Below are 18,147 nucleotides of genomic sequence, written 5' to 3'. Positions count from 1 at the left end.
ACCTAGTGGTAAAACTACTCAGTTACTGTAAAGTGAGCATAAACAATCGGTACCCACCACGTTTATTATTGTACTTTGGTCCATCAGGATCGGTGCTGTGGCCTGAATACAGTTACAATAAAGAAATGGCTCCTGACCCAAATTGCTTCCAGTCAAAACATTTCACTATTAAAGGAAAAAGTACGGTGAACATTATACTACTTCTTTTAACTGTTTTAACAGAACTGTTTAAAAAAGTTTGGATACAAGTCTGAACGAAACCAACCAGTACTTAAATCAAAGCTGCATTCTGAAAATAACCCATAATTTTGTAAAAGGACAAATGAAAAAAAATCAGTATGCTGTTCACCCTTATTCTACTGGGAACAGAAAATTCAGACAGGGAAGCTAGGTTTGTGTCTAGATTTTTTTTTTTCTGTATTCTTGTCATAATGCTGCAACTTGCTGGTCCTCTGTGATTTCCGGCAAGCAGAAGGATGTGTCTCTGAATGTAAGAAGCTTAGTATGGATGCCTGGCAATAATGCCTCTCATTTTGCACCATCTTCAGAGCCTCTGAGTGTTTCAGAGCAGCTGTGCTACCTGCACGGTTGGCAGCCCCACAGCGAACGTGGTCTGCAGGGCAGACAGGGCTGGATGTGTGTGAAGGGACCCCAAGCAGCAGGAGAGGGATGGTCTGAGGCAAAAGAGGCTGCAAACCAAAACCAGGAACTCTGCAAATCCTGGCAAGACACTTGGAGGAGGTCAAGTTCTTGTAGGTGACTTATAGCATGGAAGCCAAGCTTTTCAACTGCCCAATGTAACCGCTGAGACATGGATTTGCTTCATCCTGTGTGAAGGCTGTATGTAATTCTTTCTAGTTTTCTTTCTCTCATGCACTTAAGAATTGGTCTTTCCATTATTTTTTTTTATTCCACTTGCTTACCTTGAAACACAATGGGATATGAGCATGCTTACAGTTTTACCATTGCATGTCATTGTGCCTTGCTGTGACAATTTACAAACTTTTCTTGGGGAGTGAATGGGGAACTGTTTTATTATGGGGAAAAAGAGTAACTTCCTGCTATACACGAAGTAAAAGTGTATGTGAGTATCTTGCTAAAGCCTGTAGAGAAAGAAACTAATGAGAAAATAATAGATGTAATTATTCATCCTTATAAGAAGCTAGTGGGAGGGACAGCGTAGCCAAAGGATGTTGCAAAAGAACTACTTTAATGAATTATTTCTCAATCCTCTGGAAAAGAATGTTCAGTATGTTTTGACAGATCAATTCTTCTATCACGCATTTTCTGAATACCTGGTTAAGATGGGATTAATAGAGTTGAGGCAAATAAACAGCAATACCCTAGAGACAAGGAACAGTTTTAACCAAATAGCTGAAATATCAGGTTTGCTGCCAATTTATGAGACTCAAAAGGCTATTAAATAATTGTCAGTTATTCCAGTCAGAACTGACTATCCCCAACACAATGTGAACTGCTCATTTCTGCTCTGATGCCTTGTTTTGAACTATAGACTTACAGGAGTTTTTTTGCACATTTTGAATCACTTTTCAATTTTATCTTTGAGTCCTTTCTTCAAGAATAACTACCCTTGCCAACAAAAACTATTTGCTTTAATAGGAGTTCTGAGGTCACTTTTAAAGAAGTTTCATTTTGAAGTGAAAGAGTCTGCTTTTTAGTGATAGAATACTTGTATTTTGAGATTAGGAGTGACTCTTTCTTTGTAGCTAGTTAAGTTCTACTCTGGGACAAAAAACCTCCACCTTGCTTCTTTCTCCCAGGTATTCTAGAGAGTTGAGCATCAGTATATGTGAATAACATGGATAAAGTAGTTTCTATACAAGTAGTATTTTTTTCCTTTGCGTGAGTGTAACTGGGGGGAAAATATTATGGGCTGAATTGTTTGCAGATGTAAGTGTTGTGGTTTCATGGAGTTACAGACAGATTTTCAAAGATTTTGTCCCAATAGGAGATAATATGTGCAAAGCACTTCTCATGGTCCAGCCAATTTGTGGGTTCTCAATCTGAGCTCAGAAACTGGCACTATGTGCTTTTGGAAATCTGTTTTTCAGAGGACTTTGCCACATATTACAAAACCAGAGGGTTTGACCCACTTATGAAACTAACTGCCTGAATACAAGTCTTTGATATTGTTTTTTTGAGGTCAACCCAATAATAGTTTCCTCCTTTGACTTGTAGATAAAGAAAGGAATCCCTCTCTGTAGGTGGATTGTCCTCAAAGGCACTGCTCACTGACAATCGTGCTTAATATCAGTTCTCTCTCTGGTTGGGATTCTTCTGTATGAAAAAAGGCCAAAGAATCCTCCAAGTTCACTTTACATCATTTAAAGTAAGCATCTTGAGGCTGCCGGATTGTCCCTGTAAGCAAACTGCTCTTGATTTCATAGTTCTTCATGAATCTGCAGCTGACAATCCACAGTCATGGGTACTGTCAACTCCAAATGCTTAAAAATCATGAAACTGGCCCAAAGTCATGACACTGAGATACTGTTAAGCCATGTAGCTTATGTATACAATTACTGTCTATGTATCAAGAATGGGGAAAAGGTAAAGGAATTAACTTCTTAATTACAGGGGTGCAGTGGGTGAAGCATTAAGAGATGAACCCTTGGCACCACTGCAGTGAACAGCAATGGTTCTGCTGTCCCGCACCACTCATCTCAATATTGCAAGCATTCTGGAAACATGGTGATGTGTATTTATTGTTCGTAGCTTTGTTAGTTCCTGAAATTATGGGAAACTCAACTCTGACCCATCTACTCTTCTCTGTCTCTTTTGTTTGTTTTGTGTTTTGGTGGTGTTTTTGTTTTCATTTCTGAAACATCTTCTGAGTTATGTTTTATGGCAAGTTTTTCCAGTCCCTGCTCGTGGTTAACTTCTTCCAAGGCAAGCACAATGGGATTTGAAAGCGTGGGTTTGTTAAGGAGCTTCATGTGTATCTGGCTGAGTGTGTGGAGAGGGCTTTAGCTCTCTTCCTTAGTAGTGCCTAGAGCACATATTGTTAAGGAGTGGCTTGATATCTGTAGATACCACTGTGTAACTTCATATAAAGTTGTTTGTAGCACAGGTTTTATGAAAATGAAGATATGTTCAGGAGGAGGCCTCATGGATTCCCACCTATGCATCTTACAAATGTACTTAGTGTAATGTTGTTGGTTATTTGTGTGCAGAGGCGTTGACTTCAAATAATTTTCTGACCAGATGGCACGTGTTCTCAACAGCCTTGAATCCTCCGTACCTCATTAGTGAGGCCTAGGAAACCAGTCAGGTTGCTAGCTGTGCTGCTCAGCCATTTCTCAGCGCTATTCCTGTGAAACTCTCCACTGGGACATGGCAGAGTTGTTTTTCTGTGCTCCTGTAGCTGAGAGATCCACTCAAACGGCTGACCTTAAACTTTCCAGTTATTATGTGGGTGGCCATGCCCTAAGCTCATTGAGGAGATGCATTTAACCTGTTTAAAGCCATAGTTGTTCTCCTCATGCCTCCACAGAAAGTATGGGAGCCCACACTGGTAATTTCTATCTTTAAATTGGATGTTTTTCTCAACAGCTGTGCTGTGTAGAACCACTTCAAGTATTGCCAGGCTGGTTTTGACCTGTGCCTCCCAGAAGAAAGTGAGAACAGAAGAGCTAGACTTTGCCTATTTGCTTCAAGTCCTTGTTTTGTTTTTTTGTGGTTGGCAGGTTTTTTACTTTCAATATAGCTGATCTCTTAGATGTGAAACTAAGGTCTTAAAGCACACTACCTAAACAGTCTGCTGTGTGTGGTTATTTCCAGAGGCCTCTAAAGGAGACTCAGATTGAGTATTTCCTTAGAGTCACAGTCTTAGTACAGAGAGCACGCTGCATGCTGAGTTCTCTTGTTTGCGTGAGTCACGAGCTACAGAAATACTAAGGGCTTAGTGGTTTATAGGCTGGCACTGAATCTCAGAGACAGAAATGAATCAGTAGTGAAGCTCAGTCAAGCACAATCTTCCTTTTGCCAGAAAGAGAATAAAAAAGTGATTGGCATCACAGTGACCACTGTGGTGCTGGTGCCTGGAAAATGCTGCAGGCGGGGCCGGGATGGATGTGTCCCACTGACAGCCTTTGCCAGGGCTCCTGCAGAGCCCTGCTGAAAGTGAATGTCCTTCTGGAGAAATCTCTGTCCAGGTCAAAAAAACCCCAAACAAATTAATTTAAAACCCCCAACAAACAAAAAAAACTCCAACAAACAAACACAAACCCAAACAAATAACAAAACCAAACCCAAACAAACCAAACCATGACAGAAAAACAAAACCAAACAAAAACCCCCACAAATTGTACCTCACTACTTTCAGATTCTTCATGCTTTTCTGCTCCCACCCTGGCCTCTGAAGGTCTCCTTTCCTACTGGGTTCTGCTTTCAGTGCAATTTACCACAGGTGTCTGAAACAACCCTTTTAAACTGAGCTCCTGTGTCACCGATACCAATACCTGCAAGAAACAGCCCTCTGGTGCTTACCTCCTTGATCTACTCTGCTGTCAGCTGGGGCAGGCTGCCCTTCGATGCTTTCCAGACTTTGAGGTGGAGGAGCAGCGCCGCAGAGCGTGTTCCCCAGAGCAAAAGCAGGACAGGGTATACAGCTTTCCAGGGATGGTGCTTGGTCCCTGTGAGCAAATCCTCAGTCTCTCTGAGGCTGCAGAATCAGTGACCAAAATCCCTGAAGAAAAAATCCCTGGCAAATTGGGGTCTGTTGCCCATGTCCTAGAGTGCTGGTGGGACATTTTGCTCTGGAGGGAGTTAAGTTGCTGCTTAGGGTTTTCAGCGAGACCGGGAGGTAATGTTCCAGAGAACCTGCCGCAGGGCAAGGGCACTGCAGAAGAAGATGTGGAGTTGTCAGGGAGTGTCTGGGGTCACACCTGGGTGGGCAGATCCAGTCTGAAGTAACACTCCCCACTTTAACCTCATGAAATCTGTGGCTGTCCTTGGTACCACTCTATTTCTCTGTTTTATAGGAGCTTTGACCCCATCAGTGATCACATTATCACAGAATGATTGGGGTTGGAAGGGACCTCTGGAGATCTAGTCCAACCCACCTGCTAAAGCAGGTACACCTGGAGTGGGTTGCACAGGAATGTGTCCAGGTGGGTCTTGAATGTCTACGGAGGAAGAGACTCCACAATCTCTCTGGGCCTGTTTGCTCTGTCACCCTCAAGGTAAAGAAGTTTTTACTCGTATTCAGATGGAACCTCCCATGCTTCAGATGATGGCAATCTTGAACATCTCAGAGGCACTGGCCACACTGACGTTACCATCCTTTCAGCAAATGTTTTGTTGTGGGTGTTGTGGGTTTTTTTGTTCCTTGGCTATCACTTTTTATACCCTTTAGTTTTAAACAACAACAAAAGAACAAAACACAAAATGAAACACATGAAAGACTAAAAGAAAATAAAATGAAAGCTCCTCAGATTTTTCTTCTATCTGTTCTGCCTTAATCTTATCAACAAGATGCTTGGCTTGTTCAATTCAACTGAAATATTTCCTCCTGATAAGCCTTATCAAATAAGCTCTTCCTGCCTCTCGCACAGCCTGGCGGCAGCACGGGGTTTCGGGAGCTGCCCGGGATGCTCAGCCCTCTCTGGCAGCGTTGGCCGCTGAGCGGCAGCAGCTCAGGCCGGCAGCGCCTTGCCCAGCGGGCTCTGGGCTTGTCCTGGACCTGCGTTGTGCTGCTGTGCGGTAGAATGCAATGCAGGAGCGTGACATACTTATTGTTTGCCTCTTCTAGTGAATTTAGCTGCTTTTTACATGCTGTTTCTTAATATTCCTTGGCAGATTTGCCCAGGAAATACCTGTTGTTTTGCAAGAGAAGCACATTCACTGTCTGTGCTTTGTCACACTGTTGATTTCTCATCCAGCATGTGCAGAATAGGTAATGTTGATGAGCAGCTGTGCATGTTTTGTTTGCTTTCATCCCCGAAGATATAATCTATTTTGTTTTGTCTGGGTTTGTCATTTTGCTGGATGAGCGTTCAGCTGCCAAGTCATCCATCTTTCTCTAAATGCCAGAGATTCAGTTGCTCTAACAGCACCTGAAAGCCTTTGGCATTTTGGAGTCACTGGCTTGGATTTGCTGTCAGTGCTAATATTATTTGAGTTTTAAAATTGGATTTTAAGCCTTGTGCAAAGCTACGTGTAGCCAAATGTTAAACAGCAGTGTCTATAGTTCATAAAATTCACCCACCAAACCCTGACAACTTAACAGTAATAAAGCCCAAAATGAGGGTAGTGTGTATACCTGTAAACAAACACATCAGTTCTGTGTCTTTGAAAGCAATTAGTGAGCAGGATTTCAATCCAGCACCTGGGGCCAAAAGAGCAAGATTATTTTTAACATGTTGCTGAAGTTAAAAGCAAGTCTCCTCGGTGGGGAGGTATTAGCCAGAAAAAAAAATGCAAAGATACAAAGATGAAATTAAAAAAAAAAAAATAAAAGCTCAAAGCAGTGAATGCATTCCTGAATGTATTTCTGGACAGATAGGGAACAATTTCTAAAAGACTACCAGATCCACCTTGAAGGGTATTTTTATTTGTTAGGAAACTCAAAGTAAAAGGCAATGAATAAATGGTCTGTTAAATACAGGAGGAAAAAAGAATAACAGACTAGATGATTCTCAATGTCAGTTAAATATTGACTCATGTCATCAGTCCTTGAACCTAGTGTCAGAAACCTCTACATCGGCTTTACGTAGCAGTATTTTCCAAAGTGCGTAACTTAAATGAGCAATTGTTATTGTTTTATGTTTCAAAGTTTCCAGCAATAGTACTTGCATGAAATACTGGAAAGTGATGCTGAAGAGCCCTTCGCTGTACTATTTTGTGGCTTACAGGTATATATGATGGCAAACTTAGAAGCCTGTGCTCTATTATTTCACTGTTTCGTGTTTGTGAGGCAGAGTCTACAGGGGAAGGGGACATGGATATGAAACCTGTTTTCTCTTACTTGCCCTCTCTGTTCTTGATACCCCTGACCCCCCCTTTCTATGTGGAGGGGTGGCTTAGCAATGGGAGCAATTCTGTAAAAAAAAAAAAAAAAAAAAAAATGCTGGGAAGCGAAGCATGGCCAAAGGCTTTGATCTCAGCTGTGACAGGACTTGAGATCCGATAGCTGGAAGCATAGAAAAGCTGGGACCCACCACTGAACACTAGTAAAAGTACTTTGGTCTGACAACAATGCTGAGGACTTTAAATGATCCACAAAAGCAAAACATTGCTCTTGAAATATTCTCCATGAAGATATGTCTGTACTTCCTATGTGACCCAGATTCGGCAGGGACGGGGAGCAGATGGGAAGAGCTGATGACAGCTTAGGATAGGCTGGACTGCAGGAACTGAGCTTCCCTAGAAATTCAGCAAGACAGACTGCAGAAAGCATAACAAAAAGGAAGGGGGTGAACTAAGTTTGGGAAAAGTTTATGGTCAGGCTGCAGTACAGGCAAGCACTTGTGAAATGATTGGGAGAGAAGATTAAAAGATGCCGAACAGCTTTGAAAGAGAAGATGGGGAGCTGTGCAGGTGAGCTGCTGGTAGCGGGTAGGAAGAGCACCAATGGTGTAACATAGCCCAGGACAGTCAGTGAAGTGACACCCAACTTAACAATTAGTGCCCCCAAAGGCTGCCTCATAAGCCGGGTATGGGCACAAATGAGTTGAGAACAGGTTTGCAGTCTGACACACACAGGCAGAATCACAGTGGAAAGATCAATGGAGAGGAATATTCCCTGCTGCTGCTGGGGTCTGTTACGGACTCCGGCTGGCTGCATGCATGAGCAAAGTGGGCTGCTCGCCGGGGGCAGGACGCCTGCTCAGCTTGTGTTAGAGGCAATGCATTTTGACAGAACGGTGTGTTCCTCTCTATAGCCAAGCTCGCTCTCCTGTGCGCAGGGGCCTTTGCTTTTGGATGGACTGTTACTTGTGGGTGGCAGCTCCTCTCGTGAGCCAGGGACCAGCACTGCCCCCGCCCCAGCAGCAGCAGTAGCCACAGCCTGGGCTGCAGGAGCTGCAGAAAATTGCGGTTTCAGAGCTGCCCGCTGTCCTTCTACCCCTTCCTCAGACCTCTTGGCTACAGACCTAAACCAAGGTTTTGCTGAGAAATCTAAAGCCAATTCTGTAGTGAAAGATATTCTTCAGTAGAGACGCTGGTATTGGGCAAGGTGCCAATGTGTCTTCCTCTTCCCAGTGACATTTTTGTGGCATTTGTGTATAGAAGGTAAAAGCAAGGGTTAATGCTCTGCCAGGCTGGGGACAGAGGATTAAGAATATATGGTATCTACAATCAAACAGATCTTCCTGTTCCTCCTCTGTTGTTATTATGGTTGTTATTACAGTCATTTGTAGAGCATCTAAGTGAAGTTCATCCAGAATACAAATGCCTGAAACTGAGGAGGAAGGCAGAAGAAAACAAAGATTTCCAAGTGGAGGTGACCTCTGCTGCTCTTTGAGCTCAGACTATTTTTGGCAGGAGCAGAATGAAGAGAAGGCTTGTCCTGGAAAGAAGGTGTTGCAGCTGCCAGCCCCTGTAATTAGCCAAAAGGCCGGCAGAGTGTGGGGAGGAGGTCACAGAGCATACGGGTCCTGCTGTGGCACCACTCAATCCAGAATAACGCCTGCAGGAATGTAAAGCCCAGACAAAGCCCAGATACTGCAGCTGATCCAATGCAAAGGTGAGAGCCCTTCATCTGGGAATAATGAGTCTGGCAATGTATAGTGTGCGCTATACAGGGTGCACAACACTGCCCAGTCTTTGGAGCAGGAAATGTATAATCTTCTGTGTGTGCACAGAGGATGGGTTCAGTCCTTACCAGGAGCCTCCAAGCATGCTTGGAACTAATAACTATTCAGAGTAAACTAAAACCTTGATGACTCTGAATTGCAAGCAGGCTTCTGAAATGTACAACAGTGGAATTAACAATTTCTTTGCTTAGTGTAATTGTGGAGCAAAAAGCATTACAATGGGCAAGACTTCTCTGGCAACCTCTGGGTCAGTGAATCTATTGTACCTCTTTATATGTAAATTCCAGACCTGCCAAGAGCCTATGTGCAAAATATTTTCTGCTGATAATTGAAGTAGGGTGTAAGTTTACTTTTATGAAGACTTTTTTTTATATTTTTTTACACTCTTGTCATTTAAGGAAGATAATCAAGGAAACAAGACAATAAAGTATTTGTCAGGATTTTTTTTACTACAAATACTTTTCCCTCCATGATATTTATAAGGAAAACCACATTTAACTTTCCCTAAAACAATGCATTCATGGATATAGGCTGGGTTAAGGAAGCAAAGAGTGATTATATTACACTCAGGAGTCACATGGTGATAGGCATGGGCTTCATATCAGAATATAGATGAAAGCCACCTTTCCATGGCAAGACTCTTTACTGGCTGCTCTCCTCCATGGGCAGCAACACAGCGGTGTATTTGTACACTCCCCAGACAAGCTGGATCCAGAGCCAGTTCCTGGCCTGAATTTTGTTGGTTTCTAACAAAGCACAGTTTCTCTATAGAAATGAAAGCCAAGGAAACATGCATGCGGTAGGGGAAGATGTCTTTCAGTCTGCTTTACTCAAGGTGTGGAGCTTTACACCAGTTCCACAGCCTTTTTTTGATTGCTTTTTGTCTCCGTCCCTGTTCAAGCGGTGGGAAGTTCAGTTTCTCAAGAGCAGCCTGACTTGTGGGGTATCTCAGTTCCTTATTAGCTGATGGAGTTACGCGAAGTGGAAAACTCTCTGGGACTTTAAAATAATGTGTGCTTCTTGAGAGGCATTTTCCACCAGTTCTGTATTGGATTTCAGCCTTTTAGGTAACCAACGTATTTCTCATGGGTGCCCTTGTGGGAATTTTATTTCCATATGCATGGATTTGTTTCACAGGTCTGTTTCTGACGTCTGAATGAGATACCTGAGGTGAAAAAAACAACCAACTTATACAGGAGAGAAGATGCAAAAGTAAGCCTAATAATCTAGACAATTAAGATGTTTCCTTTGTAGAATCTCACGGCTTTAAATTTTTTGTCTCAGTATGTTTTAAACTGCACAGGTTATGGCATGGATTGGCATAGATTTTTATAATAGTCTTCATTCACTTCAAAACCTTTCTTCAAAAACCTTCAACATTTTTTTCTGGTCTTCACAACTTTGCTGTGATATCTGATGGGGATGCCAGACGGCCCAAAGAGATAAACATCAAACAAGTAAAGTATCCCTGCATCCAGCCCTTGGATTGTCTCTGTAGTGACAGCTCGCTGGAGATTTATATCATAGAAATACTTGCACAACACTTTCTCTGACTTGGGTCGGGATTCGGGTCCAGAGCACCTGTCTGCATTCCGCAGTTCCCTCCAGACCTGATCTTCTTCAATCCTTTTCTTGTACACACAGTACTTGGTCTCCTCTTGTGTTCCTAGCCAGGCAATGGTGACAGAGTTGCAGGTCCTCAGTTTACTGAAGGATTTGATTTTTAAGCTCTCTGGAAGAAGTGGGAATAAGGGCTTGTGAAAATGGGAGGACACCTGGACTTTCACAGAAGAGTTAGTCTCCTCTGTGGACCTCAGCTGCACCAAATATGTGTCCAGCAGCTTTCCCTTCAGTGAGAAATACCTCAGCCCTGAGATGTTTTCCAGTGCCACTGTTTTACCATTCTTTGTTACGTGAATCTGTACTTGGCCATGACACAACTGAAAGGAGAACTGTATTTTCTTGTGCATTGCCTGGTACCGCAGGCTGTAGAATTTATCTTTTTTCCCATCCAGGACAACCTGAATCACTTTCCCATCTTTCAGCTCCATCACCTTAGGTTCAGGTTCTTCCAGTGTTCTTGCAAATGTGCCGGTGTAAGCAGCGCTGGCGTTTGTGAGGAGATTGACAACAAAAACATCGAAGTAATACTGAGTGCTGGGGCTGAGATTGGGTACTGTGTGTGTGTTCTTGGTACCCACGCATATCTGCCTGACTTCCCCACTACTTGCTTTGTTGATGATGCTCAATTCACTGTTGGACAATATCATTACCTGCTGTGGTTCAAGAAGGAAGGGAGAGAGAGACAAAGCCAATGCAGGTGGCAGTTTCATTCCAGAGGATCTGATTGCTGTCTCAGCAGCGCATAAGCTCTTATAGTTGTGCTTTTCATTAACTAGAAGACAGTACTGGATGTTTTCTCTATGTTGCAAGACAGAGGGACTGTGTTTCCAGGTCAGAGTCACTGTCGTATACCCAATGCCAACAACATCTAAGCGTGGATCTGTTGGAAGTTCTGGGTAGAGGTGCCCAGATATTGTGTCAGTTGTAAAGTACACGGTAATGTGTGTGTCTCGCTCAGTGGATAAGAACTCTAGCATATAAAGGGCAGAATGAGAAGACATACCCATGTAAGTCTCTACAGAATTTCCTTTATAGTTAAAAATGGTGGATACCATGCTTGGAGCCTTCTGAGATGTTGCGTCTTCTTGGGTATCAAGATCACCTGCAGGCAAAAAGCAGACTTGTAACTTCTATTTTAACAGATGTGAAATAAAGCATGTCACATAAGTTTCATTGTTCATATGTCAGGGAACATCCCACTTTCTTCCTGAAAACAATAATTATAACTAAAAATACTTTTTGCTACTGACTATTTATTAAAGTAAAATTTGAGTAGTTTTTATTTTAGCAGCACAGTTGGAGAATTATGTTTTCAAAAAGACTAATTATAAAACTACAACTTGCAAAAGCTTGACTTGTATTGTGCCTGATGTCCCTACACTTTTCTTCTTCCAATGGCTGTCTCTTCATGTACTTTATTCAAGGAGAATCATACTTTCTATGAAAGTTTTCTTTGGTTTAGTTTTGTGTCATTGTCTCCTATGAAGTGGGAGAACTTATTAGTTCAAAGGAACATTATTTGAACTTCTCAGTCAGGTGTACCTGCCTGACAGGTAAGAACTTGTTAATGGCAACTTTCAGATTTTAGTTTGAAAAATTAATTTTAAAAATAATCATGAAAGCGAAAGGAATTTCCTCTTAGCCTAAAGGCAGCCTAATGTCTACTGCCATTGTAGATGGTATTCCTAAAAAAATAAACAGCCAAGTCTTGTCCACACCACTGTGGGGAGCAAAATGAGTGGTTCAAGTGGCTTAAGCCACAGAAAAAGAGCTGAGGCAGCAGGGGGAAGTTTGGGTCAGTATAAACAGCTTGTAAAGCCAATCTGTATTTGTGGAGCTCTGAAGATCCAGGGTTGTCCCCAAACATTAACCTTAGATTTAAACTTTTTTGCATGTAATCCTTAATTTGCTTGAGTTGATGGTAAAATCCCATGTTTCACCTATGGAGACAGGAATGTTCCCATCAGCCCATGCCAGTTTATAGGAGAGGGAGGCATGAAATGTTTAAGCCTGTGGGGAATTTCCTGTACCACAACTCCTTACGAACAGCTTATGCTTGCTTTGTCTCTGCTTGGGCAGGCCAAAGGTCTTACCTTGTGCTGCTTTTCCAAGGAAACTTGCTGAAGCCTTGTGCACATGGATGCTCCATTCAATGGGAACATCACAGGGGGTCACTGTTATTGTGAAAGGTGCAAGGGCTCTGCCTTCCTCCAAAACAAAGTAATACCTGTAAATGTGGATTAAAAACAGAGGGAAAGTGTCAGGAAATACAAGTCTAAGACTCCTTGTAATCAGCCATTCTGCTGTGTGTCACTCCACTGTGGGTAGAAATGACTGATGGTCTTTGAGATGCATGAACACAAAGAGATGGTAAATGTCTGAAATCTTCAGCTGTGGAAAGAACACGTTTATTTTTTTTTCTAATCCACAAATATTTGCTGTTAAGTGTTTTTTCCATTTACTATAGGCAATATTTTTCCCACTGAACTTTAACATACATCAGGTGAGTATCACAAAGTTACATCAGTCTACTTGGTCAGGCTTTCACTCCTGCTTAAAAAAGCCCAGCCTCCTGTCTGACTCCTTTGGACTTCTGTTTATTTCTGTTGAGTTAATGTATAAGGGCTTTATAGAGCCATAGAAATGTACAGACTTAAGTCACTCACTGTGCAGTTAAATAAAAGCAATTCAAGGGGTTTTTTTGTTCATTAGTGAGACAAGCCTAGTCATTATGGATAGATCATGTCAGCCTAGAGGTCTGGCTTACTTTCAGGACATGGCTACTGGGTTACAGTTAAGCTTCACTGGATACAGTTCCACATTCTTGAGTCCTTTAAGCCAAAACTTGTCATCTCTTGGTTTCCTGTTTGGATGACTCTGGGATTCATAAGGTTCTCACCTGATCGTGCTAAACTGCAGGGGCTTTTGCTTCCTAATTGCAGTCTTAATGTTATGCCACGAGAGCATTGCAAAATTTGCTTTTCTGATAATGCAATACCCATTTGCCTTTGACAAGGAGAGCTCCTAATTTTGTTCTTGTGAGCATTGTCACATTATATAACATGTGCTGTGTTCCAGTTTCCATGCGATGCATAGCAAGACAGAACCATCTGGCTCACTCTCTGCTCCATGAGCACTCTGCTCGGGTACGTGTCAAAATCCACACATGTTTGTCGCTGTTCAAAGATGACTCAGATTCAACCACTTGGAGTCTGTCTGTTCCCCAACAAGCAGATCAGCCTTTGCTACCCAAGATGCAGTGCCAGTCAATATCTAGATCACCACTGTGTCTACATATGGCATAAAACTTTGCAGATATTTTGGGGAAGTGGAATTTCCACATGCAAAACACTTTTGATCTTAGCAAGCTTTAGCATCATTCAACAAAAACACTTCCAGCGTGCAGGACACTCGCAGAAGTTTTTCTGATAAAAGAAAATCTGTGCGGATATTGATTTTTTTGGATAGTTAATTTGCTGGGTAAGATAACTGTATTTCACAATGAATTTAGGATCGCTAATGTATCTCTACATGTCTGAAGCCAGGCCGTTTATGTGGCGCAGTTGTTTGTTGCTGGAGTCCACCTGTTCTGAATCAGCTCTGCTGCTGCTCTGACAAACACTACAGAAAAGTGCCTGAAATACGTACATGAATCTAAACTTCACCTCAGAGGGTTATTCCACATTCCAGGTAAAGGCCCTTGAGCTTGACAGCAATGGTGTATTTCTCTGGAAATTCAGTGGACACTGACAGGGCAATTCTTGGCTTGTACTGGTAAGCCTGTAGCTCCCAGTGTCAGAGGGAAGGATCTGAGAACAGGAGTGACTGGTTTGCTCTTACCTTTTAGGTATATCCTTCAGCAGGTGAACTGTAGTTTCCTTACCATCAGCAAGTATCAGGGAGTGGTAGAAATTGAAGAGATCGGTCTTGAAGCTCTGTTGGGAACTGGCGGTGGGCACTTTTATGGAATGACACAAGCAAGCCACCATGAGAAGATGGAGAGGCAGATAAAACCAGAACATCTTCAGTACTGCAAAATAAGATGACAAAAGTGAATGGAAACTGCTGTCTTAGGTGAGAAAATAATCAATGGCCCTCTCTTTCTGTGTCTTTCCTTGTATTTATGATAATTGCAGCAAGGCAGGCATTCAAACAATGCCAGTCTCCATTTTGCTAAATTGCTTAAAGTTTTCAGAGAAATATTTCTCAGAAGATCTCTCTGCAAATATTTAAGCTGCTATTAAGTCTTTTATTATGGAGAAATACAATCAATGTAGCACAAGTGCAATAGCACAAGATAGTTACTAAAAAACCCTTTCACTGCTGACAAAATTAGTGGAGAATTACATTTAAAATATTTTTTCTGGTTTATAGTGCTCATTTGCCAAGTTTCAAGGCTGGGTTATTTGTAATGGAACTGCTATTTTCAAACTTACAGTAGGTCACTATATCCCAAACACTGCTTATACTGTTCTGTTACAGATCATTGAATTTTTATTTCATCAATCATGACTACAGGTATGTGTAGAGAAGAGGATCAGATTAAGTTGTTCAGAGCAATGTAAGACACTGTTTGATGAAAAGTAGGGGATCCTGGATAAAAATCCCTAAATTAATACTTAGGAGTTTGAGCTCTTAGTGTATCTCATTTGGAGAAAAGATTTAATATTGTAGAGCGGCTAGAGAAATCCTTCTGAGATTGTTTTATTGAACAACCCTTTCACACCTGCACCATTTCCAGCCCATCGGAGCATTTGCTGCTCTCTGGAACTTATAACAGCCTATTGGATTCACTCCGATAAGAGATTTCAAAAATCATGTATGTCCTCCTCCTTTTGCTAGGAGGCTTTATCATCAGCTTTGAATCTATGAAAGTAATGCACACAAACAGTCCTAAAAATCATCTCTGAAGACGGTGATGTTATTTAAAGTGTGCTGCGTACATTCCACAGAGCTGCACAGATAAGAGGCTCCAGTTAGGACAAGAAATTTTGACAATACACTCTTAAGTGAGGTTATTCATTATCCTTACACATTTGTGTCTGCTACATCCAGTTTCAAAAAGAGAGGAAAGTGCAAAAGTGGAAAGGGCATAAAAGGGAGAAGGGCATGGACCTTTAATGCAGGTGCCAGCTGTAGCTCAGGGATTTGGAAAGCAGAGGGAGCTCTGTGAGCAAGATCCCTTTTTTGCGGAAAAAGTAGCTTATTGCATCTTACAAGCAGCAAGTAGTAAAGATTCTGGTTAAATCTGATTATTGGCTAATGATAGAAGAGGAAATAAGACAAAGGCTCCACCCTTTGTAATTTTTACTCATTTCTGAGATCAGCACTTACCTCATGATGCCTGCAAATGTGCAAAAGATCTTATGCAGTCAAAATACCTACAATTCAGCAGACCTTCTGTCCATTACAATTAAAGTGACTTTATGAAAGAATTAGTTTCTTTACAAATCAATTTCAAACATGCACATTTAAACCTAGTATTGAATGCATCTGTAGGTTTTCATGTATGTAATTTGTTTTCATCTGTGATCCCTGAAGTAATGCACATCTTTAGTACCGGCGATCTTATTATTGAAATTATCACTACTAGCTCATCTGAATGTCCTATTTAACATCTTAATAAAGTTAGGATATTTTCTTCCTCTTTGTAATATTTTTAGCACCTAGCTGAATGCAAGACTAAACAACTATCTGAACAAGTTGAAAGAACAGCTTATTTTATCAATTCCATTTTAATGTTATTATACCAGAGCTTTTGTTATGACTGAGTCATCTTTGCCACTTTGATATTCTTGCAGTCTAACTATAGCTTACAGACTCAAAACATAATCCCAAATATTTTGTTTTACCTTTGACAGTGGAATTGGAGTTGCTCTGTGCTTTGGAGATGATTGGGGGGGAAAAAAGTCTTTCTGCTGCTTAAATGACAGGATCTTGCAAACCACACTGATACCGCAGCAGCTGAGCTTTTCTTGTCCAGGAAAACAAACAAGCCAAGCAACCAACCAACCTATAATCAGCTTATCCCAAAGACAACATCATGCTAAAGGCTGATTTCACTCAATTACACAAACAGTATACTCTCAGACTCTTGAAAATATGTTACACAAAAAAATACTCTGCTTACCTATTGTGTTCCTGGCCAGATGATCCCCAGACCACTCGTTATCTTTGCTGAAAAAAATAAAACAATATAGACTTCTCAGTTCTCTGTAGACAGATAAAAACCAGAACTGTGCAACCAGTTTAAGGGTAGTGAACTCATTTTTCCATATGGCTCCTGAGCAGACATAGTAACAAAAATGCTTGCAGTCTTTCAAGAAAAGGAAAAATAACCAGAGACTTCTGGTGTTTTCTTAAGTTGGGTGTTTCCAAAGGTTATTTTAAACTTGCATAATTTTGAAGTCTTCAGTGTTCTGATTGTTGCTTTTTCAGTTCTAGAGTTCCTTCTGGAGGGCTGGGAAGCACCTTTGCCGGCACTGCCTGCGGGCAGCCGGACTCTCCAACTGCACAGAGCCCCAGCCAGACTGCTGGAGCTGGCCAGAGAGCAGGTCTGCCACAGAAATGCACAGGGAGGAGGAGGGGGTGAGACGGAGAGAGCAAACACTGTTAACCCTTCTTAGCCCTTCATACAAGCCAGCCAGGGGCATGCCGATCTCCTCCAGAAAACCAGCTCTGCATGAGTAGCTTGATGGTTCCTCCACGGAGCATGTGGTCTCCTTGCCCACTGCACTGCAGAAGTTTTGGATAGTTCCAGGTGTGCCCTGTTCCTGGTGTGTTTTTATGGCCCAACAGGTGCTGACCGGCTCACAGAAGGGAAGGCAGAAAAGCTGTAAGGGAGGGAATGCTCTGCATATTTTAAGCAGATTGGAATTAGCAGTCCTTTGAAGACTGTCAGGAATCTACTGAATGGAGCTGAGCAGATTTCTTGGCTAGTGGAGGCCATGCGAGAAAGAAACTCCAAAAGTGTGTGGGCTGGGGGAGTATTTCTGGTGTGAAAGCCTTGTGGCTGGGACAGCAGACAGGGTGTGTGGGAGGTGGTCTCAGCAAGCACAGTTGCTTCTGCAGCTGGGGCTACCAAGCAGTTGTAGCAAAGCCGTGGTCCTGAAAGGGCCGGCTTCTGCTGAGCCGGAGTGTGGGGTGGCCAGGGGACATGTGCTGCTTGTACTTCACGGCCTCTCAGCCTGGGATATGGGGAAAAGAGCCCTGGGGTTGTCCCTGCGGGGATGTGTGCTCAGCTGCTCCAGGCTGCTCAGAGAGTCCCAGAAACCTGCATGAGCTTCTAGGCAGGCACTTTGCGGGGAATGAAGACTGACTATAGTAGGGAGGCTACACCATTCCTTTATTTAAAAATAAAGTCTCTTGTCCGATGTTTGGAGAAAGTGGCTTGTGGAACCATTTACTGCTGCCCCACTGGATTTCAAGATGTATTATTTAAGCCTTTCCAAGACTAAAAGTTTGCTAAGAAGAGGGGCAGGTGAGACAGGAGTAGGAAGAGGCTTCAATAGATTCTGTGTAGCAGATTCTTATGAAACCATAAATTTGCTTATCAAATGATATAGTGGAAAGAAATGTTTGCAGTGTGTTTAATCTCATTGCAGAAGATGGCAGAAATAATTACAATGTTGTTCATCAAAGGCTTGCTAAAACTTTATTTGCAGAAAAATTTTGCTGAGCAACCAGGCTTTTAGAAAAGGGACAGTGTATGGGAGTCTTGATACATGCACTGTATGATCAGAGTATTGGC

The 18,147-nt window shown here is 42.2% G+C and overlaps 1 protein-coding gene across 1 annotated transcript; it reads right to left on the bottom strand.

Annotated features, from left to right (window-relative positions):
- Positions 1–10,147: 10,147 nt before the first annotated feature.
- Positions 10,148–16,561, bottom strand: LOC135991132 (protein NDNF-like). The gene is made up of 4 exons (XM_065639420.1): positions 16,528–16,561; positions 14,238–14,427; positions 12,491–12,624; positions 10,148–11,499 (listed from the first exon to the last, which is right to left on the bottom strand). The coding sequence occupies exons 2-4, from the start codon at positions 14,417–14,419 to the stop codon at positions 10,148–10,150; spliced, it is 1,668 nt and encodes a 555-aa protein (XP_065495492.1). The 5' UTR covers positions 14,420–14,427; positions 16,528–16,561.
- Between the last annotated feature and the right edge of the window lie 1,586 nt (positions 16,562–18,147).

Source organism: Caloenas nicobarica, chromosome 7 (genome assembly GCF_036013445.1).
Source record: "Caloenas nicobarica isolate bCalNic1 chromosome 7, bCalNic1.hap1, whole genome shotgun sequence".
Lineage (NCBI taxonomy): Eukaryota > Metazoa > Chordata > Aves > Columbiformes > Columbidae > Caloenas > Caloenas nicobarica.
The sequence above is the reverse complement of the archived record's forward strand: the minus strand, read 5'-3'. Positions and strand labels throughout refer to the sequence as shown.

Bases quoted from the DNA above. Each gene is read 5' to 3' on its own strand.
- LOC135991132 (XM_065639420.1), bottom strand. From the start codon at position 14,419: ATGTTCTGGTTTTATCTGCCTCTCCATCTTCTCATGGTGGCTTGCTTG. The intron at 12,625-14,237 runs GTAAGAGCAAAC...CCACATTTACAG, and splicing joins CTGAAGGATATACCTAAAAG to GTATTACTTTGTTTTGGAGG. The intron at 11,500-12,490 runs GTAAGACCTTTG...TTTTGCCTGCAG, and splicing joins CCTTGGAAAAGCAGCACAAG to GTGATCTTGATACCCAAGAA.